This window comes from Sceloporus occidentalis, unplaced genomic scaffold (assembly GCF_023333645.1).
Source record: "Sceloporus occidentalis isolate IW3139 unplaced genomic scaffold, rSceOcc1.0.p SCAF_190, whole genome shotgun sequence".
Lineage (NCBI taxonomy): Eukaryota > Metazoa > Chordata > Lepidosauria > Squamata > Phrynosomatidae > Sceloporus > Sceloporus occidentalis.
This window is the reverse complement of record NW_028317170.1, coordinates 1,564,315-1,574,784: the sequence shown is the minus strand read 5'-3', so window position 1 is coordinate 1,574,784 and position 10,470 is coordinate 1,564,315. Positions and strand designations below refer to the sequence as shown.

The window sequence follows — 10,470 nt, the reverse complement described above, 5'->3', positions numbered from 1 at the left end:
CTAACACCATACACTAACACACACTCACGCCATACACTAACACACTCACTCACTCACTCTCACACCATACACTAAAGCCCACACGCTGACACACACTCACACTCACTTTTGCACATATACAAATCTCTCTTACTCGAGCTCATGCTGAGCCCTTTTCTTCAATGCAGCTCTGTGCGAGTCGCTTCGCCGGGTACCTTGGTCACCCCGGGTGCCGGCGCCGCGCACCTGCCTCAGCTGGCCCCTGACGGCCCCTGGTAAATGTTCTCATGTTTCAGACCGCATTAACATATTTCACAAGCTTTGCAATGCACCGGGGGGGGGCACACTTTATTCTTGTGGTTTACAGAAAATCAGCCAATGTTTACATCCAGCGTTCACGACATTCAACGCATTTAAAGGGACCCTGGCAAAAAAACACATTTAATGCACAAAAAATAAAACTTTAACACAGAGCTCCTGCGCAGAGCTTCTTTATCTTCAGAGATGTTCCTGATTAGAATTGAAGCATTTTTATGATTACAGCAATAAAATCCGATAACTTTTGAAAGTTCACAATAAAAGAGATCAATAAATCTAAAAAAAACAATTAAATTAAATAATTTGACATTTTGAAATCTAAAATCAATATTGCAATCATTTCAGGTATGATTAGAATTTATTATCATGCATTAAATATTTTCACGCCCCTCCCCCCCTACATACATGTATTAGGGGCATTCAGGCATACAGACATGCTCCTGCTTTGTTCATCATTCTGGACATATTCATTACCTTCCAGAATGTTCTTTCCGCTGTAGAAAACTACAAGAAGGAAGCAAGGCGGGAGGTAAGAGGACGCCGTCATTATCCTGTTATTAAGTGTTCTTGGAGCGAAGTGTTTGGAGTCCTCGTTATAACCCAGCCAGCGCTCTCATTGAAAAGAATGTTTTGTGCCCACGCGTTTCACAATAACCGAGAGGGCCGAGGGCAGGTAAAGGCTTGATGAGGATCGGCTCAGACAATAACCAGGAAAAACAGGAGCTTCCCGATGTATCGCTACGTCGCGAAAAAACGTAAACGCTCGTTTTCAACGCGTTTCTAATATACACAAAAATATTTAACCCCTTAATGACAAAGACCATAGATGTACGGGCTCAAAAGGCATTGTTTTCAATGGGTTTAGGGACCGCCCATTGTCCTTAAGGGGTTAAAGGGTCGCCAACGGGAAAAGTGCATTCTAAAAGTGTAATCACACCTGAGGTTATTGCGTTTGACCTCTAAACGGACCTCGATCCGGTGACTGGCTAAATCCTAATGGATGTTAACGGTGGCAGAAACTACATGGCTGGGAATATAAACGTACACGTTAACCCCTTCCTCCCCTATTCTTTTCGCTCACCTTTCCTAGTCCCTCTCCTGCAATACTTACATAGTGCGGCCGCTCCGTCCCTAACTACGGCACTTTTACCTATTGCGTAATACACCTCAACACTCCTTTAGATTGTAAGCTCTTTGCGTGCAGGGCCCTCCTGCTGTCCTGTAAGTCAAATTGTTATGTACTACTTGTTATGTCCTTTCTACCCATTGTACAGCGCTATGGAATATGAAAGAGCTTTATAAATAAATAATAATAATAACACCCTGCCTAAACCCCAAATCTTCTACTAAGTGATTCGATGGGGCATTAGAGCAGCATAAAGTGGAAAAAGCACCGATTCCTGCGACTTGGAAGCCTCTTAGCGATCGGGACATGCGTCGCAGCAGCTGGCTATGTAATCACAAACATGCTGTGAATGGCATCATATGTGAATAGCTGCAATGAGCTTCTGCTGTGGCAATAATCTATGCTAAGCTCAATTACATATTTTCCTTTGATATTTTTAGGAGGTTTTGAAGCAGAAACGGCGCACGTCGGGCTTTGGTCAGTGATTGCAGTCTGGATTTTTGTCTCGGGAGTTAAATTGCTTACTTGTTATTATAATTTTTAAAATTTGATTTTTTTTTTTTATTATCTGCAAAAATCCTGAAACTCCAGTAACAAAATGAAGATTGAAACATCGGGCTTCGAAATATAAAAAGCAGAAGGAAAAGTGATGAATAAATGATATTAACATAATAATAATTAATAATAATGTCATTACTCTGGGTTTGGCTGCAGGGTATAAGTGACACAATTAAGAGAAATCTACAGAAACTGTTTTACTTTTAAATTAGTCTTAAAAATAATTTCTTTCTGACAATCGGCTTTTATCTCTTTTCGCTCACTAATTATCCCGGAAAAACCTGAAAAGCACGCAATAAGCTCTGTAATTTATACACTTACTATACAGTATATTATATGCTATATAGAGTATGTATATAATATACAGTGGCACTATATATATATAGTATGTGTATAATATACAGGGAATCTATATATACTATGTATATAATATACAGGGACTATCTACATAGTATGCATATAATATACAGGGAATCTATATATACTATCTATATAGTATGTACATAATATACAGGGAATCTATATATAGTATGCATATAATATAGTCAATCTATATATTGTATGTATATAATATACAGTGAATCTATATATAGTATGTATGTATACATACTATATACATACTATATATAGTATGTATATAATATACAGGGACTCTCTATATATATAGGATGTATATAATATACAGGGAATCTATATATAGTATGCATATAATATAGTCAATCTATATATTGTATGTATATAATATACAGTGAATCTATATATAGTATGTATATAATATACAGGGACTCTATATATATATAGGATGTATATAATATACAGGGAATCTATATATAGTATTCTTATAATATACAGGGACTATCTGTATATAGTATGTATATAATATACAGTTTATATATAGTATGTATATAATATACAGTTAATCTATATATACACATGTACAGTTTAAACATTTGGCACATTGTATCTGTTTAGCAGCAAGTAATACAGTACGTCCATGAAAGGTAATAGAAGCCTCCCGAGGCTTTTCACATTTAATCTCCTGTCCTCAGCATGCAAGCAGCAAAAGAGTTAATTTGGAGAAGCGTTTGCAGTCTATTCTCTGCCTCCTCCAGGCCCTTAAATGGTTAAAGTGGATGTTTCACCTCCGTACGATTTTGCTTTTTTGGGTACGGCTCACAAAACTATTATTTCTCTTAACGGCTTCTGAAAATAATCAGCGTTTTATTTACATTTTTTAAAGTTTTTAATCCTTTTATGTCACGACCAATTAATACAGAATGCATAGGGGGGCATTAACCCTTAAGACCCCAATTTAGCTGCAGATCAGCCCCGTCTAGTCGCCTGTTGTAAAGACTCAAACCTTAATCAGTCGTTGCTCTCGTCTTAGATTCAGGAGCCGTATGTCTATCCCATGCATGTTTAATATCCCTCACTGTACTACCCTCTACCACTTCTGCTAGGAGGCTGTTCCACTTATCTACCACCCTCTCAGTAAAATAAATCTTCCATCTCCGCCTCTGATCATAGATTTTGGTCTCTTGTTGTAACTTTTCTCCTCCTTTGAAATAATCTTCTCTCCTGTACTTTGTTAACCCCTCTATATATTAAACAGGCACTGATAGGCTGTTGCCATAGAACATGAAAACATTTCTGTATTTTTTTTAGGTGATTAACCCTTCAGAGGACAGAATGAAACATCTGTGAAGGTTTCTTTGCTTAACATACCAGAGAGAGAGCAATAAATATCTTATATAAGTGGGACAGCAGCTTTACTTGGGTTATTCCGCCTTCTGTATCCATCGGGGTCTTAAATTTAGGTTGAAATGAACTTTGTTTGTTATTTTAATGTATTTTATTAGTTTTGTGAGCTCGTTGATGAAGCGGAGTATTTTTTAAAGCTTCAGTTCCGTTTTGAAGAAGGGATGTCAGCCGTCGGGCTTCACGTCGGCCGTTAAGATCATCGGAGGCTCCTTGAGCGCGTCGTTCGAGCAGCTGGAGACGGCGTTGGCGACCTGGCAGAACTTCCGCAGGAGGATCTTTCGGAGTAAGAGGTACACCCAGGGGTCGAGTATCTGGTTGAGGGAGGCGAGGCGGATGGCGGTCAGGAAGAAATTGCAATCTTTCTGCGCCTCAAATCCCTGCGCCGGAATTCCGCAGCGCTCCACCGACGTGTGATTGGCGATCATTTTCAGCATTATCACCTGTCGGGAGACAGAAAAAGCTCGGTTTTTTAGCCCAAAAATGATACGTCCCTAACCTTATTTCACGCGCGGCGCTCTGCGTTAACCCTTTTGATTCCAGAGGAGAATGCACTACACATTTAACCTTTTCTTAGTCCATCACACGGATTCCACTCCAGTCACTCATTAATGGTGGCAACATTCCATCTGAAGAAGAGACCTCTGAGGATCTTAAAGCTTACAGGACTTTGCATCAATAAAGGCATCAACTGAATCTTAAAAAAACAAACAAACAAAAAAACATCTTCTCCTGGACCAATCCCATCCGAACTAACAGGCAGTAAAGGGTATTGTGAATGAAGTCACCTGTATTCAAGCAGGGATTTTAGCAGTGATATAGCAGGGAGAAAAGCCCCAGCTGGGTTAATAAGGAGGAGTAAGTGGATGTCCCATATTCCAGAATTGTTGATGCTTTCCATAGTTTCCTCTTTAAAAGACTCTATAGAGCTTATACCCCCTATGATAGAGCCCCCCTCTTTCTGAGCGTCAACCTCCCCTTTCGTTGAGACCCCCAGACCTTCGCTCTACAGGGGGCCACATATAAATATGTAAAGGAATCCCTTTTAGAGTAATTGATACTTGGAAGGACTCATCTATACAAAGTAACCAGAGAAACATTCTTCTGATACATAATAAATAGTAAACCTCTATGAAGAAAGATATGTCAAGGGTTTTAGATTGTAAGCCTGCCAGCCAAGCCCTATGTATCTAATGTATCGGTTTGTCTTAGCCTGTCAGTTCTAGTTTCATCAGACCCTTTGAATGTAGGGACTAAAAGTGGGGCTGCGGGAATTGTTGGCGCTATATAAATAAATATATAATAATAAAAATTAAAGAAATATAAGAAATATAATAATAAACAAATCATAATCATGAATACAATAATTATAATTAGATACATAAACATGAATAAAATAAAATAGTATTAATATAATATATATTATAATAAAAATAATTAAATAATAAATGAATAAAATAATTATAATCAAATAATAAATAACAGATAAATAATGAATAAAATAATTATAATTAAATAAAAATGAATAAAATGAAATAATAATATATATAATATAATAAAATAATCACAAATAATGAATAAAATAATTATAATGAAATAAATATCAAATAAATAAATAATAATTAATAAAATAATTAAGTAATAATAAATGGCTCATTTAAAGTTTGCAGCCAGGCCTCTGGTTGTTCTCTTTGTAATAATAACAGTAGGCAGAAGAGGTTGCAGGAAGGGCAATTAAACTCTATTACCCCTGGGCCACAAGTTTACAGCCCCTCTGCCAATCCCATATATTTTTATTGCGCTAATCAACTCCTAATGTATAATTTAAATGTAATTCCCCTCCCACCCCGGGGGGATTTGCTTTCTTGGCCGCCACTAAGGCTTGAATAAAAAATAATGTAATAAATCATCGATATTACACAGCCTTGTGCATAAATCTTTATTTTCTCTTAATTTAAAAATGTCATTTCCCTTATAAACACATATTTAGCTCATTTTTCCCATACACTGTACGGGGCACCAGTCTGGCAGGTTACCAAAGAGTTAAAGTTAAGGCATTTTTTTTTTATGTAACCGTTTTGTAGCCTTCTGGCCCCAAACCACAGAGATCCTCATCCCCTTAAGAATAATTGTTTTATTATAATCATTTTTTTTTACCTTATTGGCCATTTAAAAAGTGATTGGACGGCAGGGAGTGGAGATTCCGGTGGAAAATATAAAGAGAAAACGACCGATAAGACGCCCAAAGCCAAATGCGCTATTTCTTTTGTTACAATTATGAGATTAAAAATATTTCTTTACAACAGGTGACAAAGGTCAGGTATGTCTATTGTAAACTCCTGGGGGAATAACCGCTACTGATTTATATGAATGAGAAGGAGAGAGAGAGAGAGTGCAGCAGCTGCAGTTTAACGTTTATAAATGTAAGATAACGCACTTGGACGATCCAAATACAGAAAGAGGGAGGGGGTTCTTCTACATTACAGATCTCTGGTCAGAGCTCACCTAGGGTAGTAGTGTGGACAGTGCTGGACACCCCATCTCCAGAGGGGTATCGACATTCTGGAGGAGGAGGCGATGAAAACGGGGAAAGGTTTATAGGATAAAAAGGGGGAGGCAGAGAGGATGGGAGAGAGAGAGAGAGAGAGAGAGAGAGATAGAGAGAGAGAGAGAGAGAATGGGAGAGACATAAAGGGGTTTACAGAGGGGACGTTTATTTCCAACCAGGAGAAAAGTTACAAGAGACCGGAATCTAACACTAGAGGGTCAGAGGCTGAGATGGAATGGAAGGAAGTTTTACTTTACTGACAGGGTGGTAGATAAGTGGAACAGCCTCCCGGCAGAGGTGCTAGAGGGTAATACAGTGAGGGGATTTAACATGCATGGGAAAGACATACGGCTCCTGAATCTAAGACGAGACCAACGACTGATTAAGGTTTGAGTCGTTACAGCAGGAGAAACGGGCGACTAGACGGGGGCCGGATGGGGCCGATCTGCACTTCTATGTTTGTTAGTAAAACACAAGTATAAATAAAACAGAACTCCAGATATAAATGAATCAGTTTGCGATCAATCAACAGAAGACAGCAAAATGAAATAAAAAATATCCCCGTCTAGACAGAAAAACAAAAAAACGCAACCATTAAAGCCCGGTGACCTGCGAGGCGGGACTGTAATCAGCCCATAAACAACCCGAAGCCTCCTCTGTCGGGAAGCGGATGAATGTCGACTTCTGTAAATGAATCTCTGTTCTGACTTTTCTAGAACCAGATAACCAGTCCTGACACTCGACAGCAACTACCTGTCCCTATAAGTAGCCGGGGCGGACTGACACTCTGATTTATCTATACATTATACAGAGGCCGGTCACTGATTTATCTATACATTATACAGGGGCTGGTCGCTGATTTATCTATACATTATACAGGGGGCCGGTCACTGATTTATCTATACATTATACAGGGGCCGGCTCAGTGATTTATCTATACATTATACAGGGGCCGGTCACTGATTTATCTATACATTATACAGGGGGCCGGCTCAGTGATTTATCTATACATTATACAGGGGCCGGTCACTGATTTATCTATACATTATACAGGGGCCGGTCACTGATTTATCTATACATTATACAGGGGGCCGGCTCAGTGATTTATCTATACATTATACAGGGGCCGGTCACTGATTTATCTATACATTATACAGGGGCCGGCTCAGTGATTTATCTATACATTATACAGGGGGGTTTAGTGCCGATCTCTGGAGGGTCTGAGCCGCCCCGGGAGCTGGATCAAGTTCAGTTCATTGTCGGACAAGTTGATAATTTCCAGATATTGATCCACCAGCTGGAGGGGGCCTCTGCCGATGAGCGGCCATTAATCAGAGCGCTAATAACTCCAACAGGGGGGAACAGGAAGGCTGTTGTGATTTAACCCCCTGACTGCCAGAAGGGTGCGCAACACCTGGATTTGTATCAGGCACTCAATGGGTTATTGCAGGTATTTTAACTTTTCTCGCCCCCATCCTGCGGAGACATCAGAATCATACAACCTGCCGGCAGATCGGCCCCCATCCGGCCCCTGTCTAGTCACCGTTTCTCCTGCTGTAAAGACTCAAACGTTAATCAGTCGTTGGTCTCGTCTTAGATTCAGGAGCCATATGTCTATCCCATGCATGTTTAATCCCCTCACTGTATTACCCTCTACCACTTCTGCCGGGAAGCTGTTCCACATATCTACCACCCTCTCAATAAAGTAAAACTTCCTTCCATTCCATCTCAGCTCTGACCCTGTTTCATGGAATCTGTATACAGTATATTTTTTTATCATTATGATGAGTTTTATAAATCTCACATTTTTATGGAATACTGTATAAATTGTGTGTTTAAATCCCATGGGAATGAAAAGGTTAATACACCGGGGCAGTCCATCTCACAGGGGTATCAGGGATGACATTCTATGCAGACTTCATTCAATGGTTTAGTCTTATAAAAATTTATAGAATGATAAAATGTAACCCAAAATTGTTCTTTGTATGGGGGGGGGGGTATTCCTTTGCCAAAACTGACTTATTGGGGGTCTGGCTGCTGCCCCCCCCCTACCCCCACCCCACGGGGCCAGGGAGCTGAATGGGAAATCTTGGACCAAAAACACAATTTCTGCAACTTTACCAGTTAAAGATAATACAAAAAAGTGCAAATATTAGTTACATTAACCATCTGTGTGCCACAGAGGGGGGCAAATTTACATGGAGTGTATGGTACACAAAGGGTTAAGGAGGCACTCCTTTTGGGTGACAAAACGTTTATTTGCTTAACACCGAACTTTTGTGATGGAGAATTTGGCAGCCAACCCTGCCGGGGTATACATTTTTAAAAAAAATCTTTAAATACCTTATATGTTTTTAATGTAAAAGAGGTTTGTTTACTAAAGAAATGTTTACGAGAGTTTTAACCATTTGTGTGCATAAAACTAAAACCAAGAATGGGAAAAAATGGCATTTAAAGTTTTTTTAGACAATTTGGAGGAATAAAAAAAAAATTAAAGAACAAAAAAACCCCACCTGCTGCAGAACATCTTGGGAGTCACAGTGACACCAAACGCCTCTTGGTGCAAAGTAACTTGAGTGAAGAGGCTCTGCAGCAGCTGAGACATACTGCACTCTTTGCCCCGCACCCTCCTATAGGCAGATCGGAGCCCTTTTGCCCCCCGATGGGAGATGGCATTTGCCCCTTTAAACCCCAAGAGACGTGGAAAGAGTGAAATCCACCTACCAGCAGAGGTGACCAGCAGGTGAAGAGCACGCACATGATGCCCATGAGCTGGATGACGGTCTCCATGGTGATTCTCTCCCACTGCTTGCTGCCCTGGGAGGTCGATCTCCGGCTCCTGCCCCGGCTCACCAGGGCGGTAATAGTGGCCACGTTGCAGCTGAAGGTGACCAGAAGGGACAGCAGCCCCAGGCAGGCGAAGGTGGAGGCGAAGATCAGGTTCCCGGCGGAGGTGGGCTCTGTGCTGATGAAGCACCAGGTGCCCGGCCACTGCAGGGTGTATTGCCCCAGCCCCAGCAGGGGCAGCAGGGAGAAGCAGAGCCCCCCGGCCCAGATACTCAGCAGCACCGTGCAGGTGGCTCGGGTGCCCATGTGGCTGGAGTACCAGTGGGGGCTCCGCACCGCCAGGGTCCGCTCCACGGCCACGGCCACGGCGATCAGCAGGGGGCACAGGCCGAACGTGCTCATGCTCACCCCGAAGAAGGCGCATAGGTGCCCCGAGGGGTCCACGCGGGACCAGCGCCTGCCCGACACGTACACGGAGATCACGATGGGGCTGGTGAGGAGCTGCCCCGTGAAGTCGGTCGCGGCCAGGGCTCCGATGCCCAGTAGGAAGGAGTGTTTCCGTTTACTGGACTTTCTCCGGTACGTCCGGCAGATGAGCCCCGCGGCCAGCGCATTGCCCAGCAGCCCCGCCAGCATCATGGCCAGGGGGAAAGCCACGGACACCGAGCCGCTCTCCTCCTGCCCCCGGCTGCTGCTGCTGTTGTTGTTGCCCCGGGTCCCCTCCCTGAGCACGTTGGACATGTTCGGGTCCCACATCCTCCTGCCCTCATGATGCGCCGAGAGCCCCGCACTCCTGCCTCTACCGGCTCGGGATGGGGCAGGACACCTGCTGGACGAGCCGCTTTATACCGGGAGAGGAGAGGCGGCTCCACCCGCACGTCACTGACACCCCGCACGGGAGGGGGTACGGGGCAGAGAGGGAGGGGGGAGAAAGGGGCAAAGAGAGTGAAAGGGGGAGAGACAGGGGTCATGGGGCAAAAAGAAAGATGGCACTAGGGAAGAATGCAAGGGACAAAAGACAGAGGGGGGGATACGGAGTAAAGAAAAAAAGGGCACTAGGACAGAGTGTTAGGGACAAAGATAGTGAGAGAGGGCAAAAGAGGAACGGGTGGCACGGAGTAAAGAGATGGAGGGGGCACGGATCCTAGAGTGAGGCAAAGAGATTCAAAGGGGGAGGCACAGGGGGCATGGGGCAAAAAGAAAGAGGGCACTAGGAAAGAGTGCAAGGGGCAAAGACAGCAAGAGGGCAAAAGAGGGAGCGGGGATACGGAGTAAAGAGGAGGCACAGGGCAGTGGAGAGGGGACACAACACTAAGACAGGGTGCAAGGCGCAAAGAAAGTGTGAGAGGGGGCAAAAGAGGGAGCGGGGGCACGGGGTAAAGAGAAAGAGGGCAAA

The 10,470-nt window shown here is 42.8% G+C and overlaps 1 protein-coding gene across 1 annotated transcript; it reads right to left on the bottom strand.

The window, feature by feature from the left end:
* Nucleotides 1-3,906: 3,906 nt before the first annotated feature.
* Nucleotides 3,907-9,815, bottom strand: LOC149278414 (prostaglandin E2 receptor EP3 subtype-like). Its single transcript, XM_089502024.1, has 2 exons — nt 9,012-9,815; nt 3,907-4,182 (listed from the first exon to the last, which is right to left on the bottom strand). Exons 1-2 carry the CDS (start codon nt 9,813-9,815, stop codon nt 3,907-3,909), a joined length of 1,080 nt encoding a protein of 359 aa, XP_089358150.1.
* Nucleotides 9,816-10,470: the final 655 nt, after the last annotated feature.

Bases quoted from the DNA above. Each gene is read 5' to 3' on its own strand.
- LOC149278414 (XM_089502024.1), bottom strand. From the start codon at position 9,815: ATGTCCAACGTGCTCAGGGAGGGGACCCGGGGCAACAACAACAGCAGC. The intron at 4,183-9,011 runs GTAGGTGGATTT...GTCTCCCGACAG, and splicing joins CCTGCTGGTCACCTCTGCTG to GTGATAATGCTGAAAATGAT.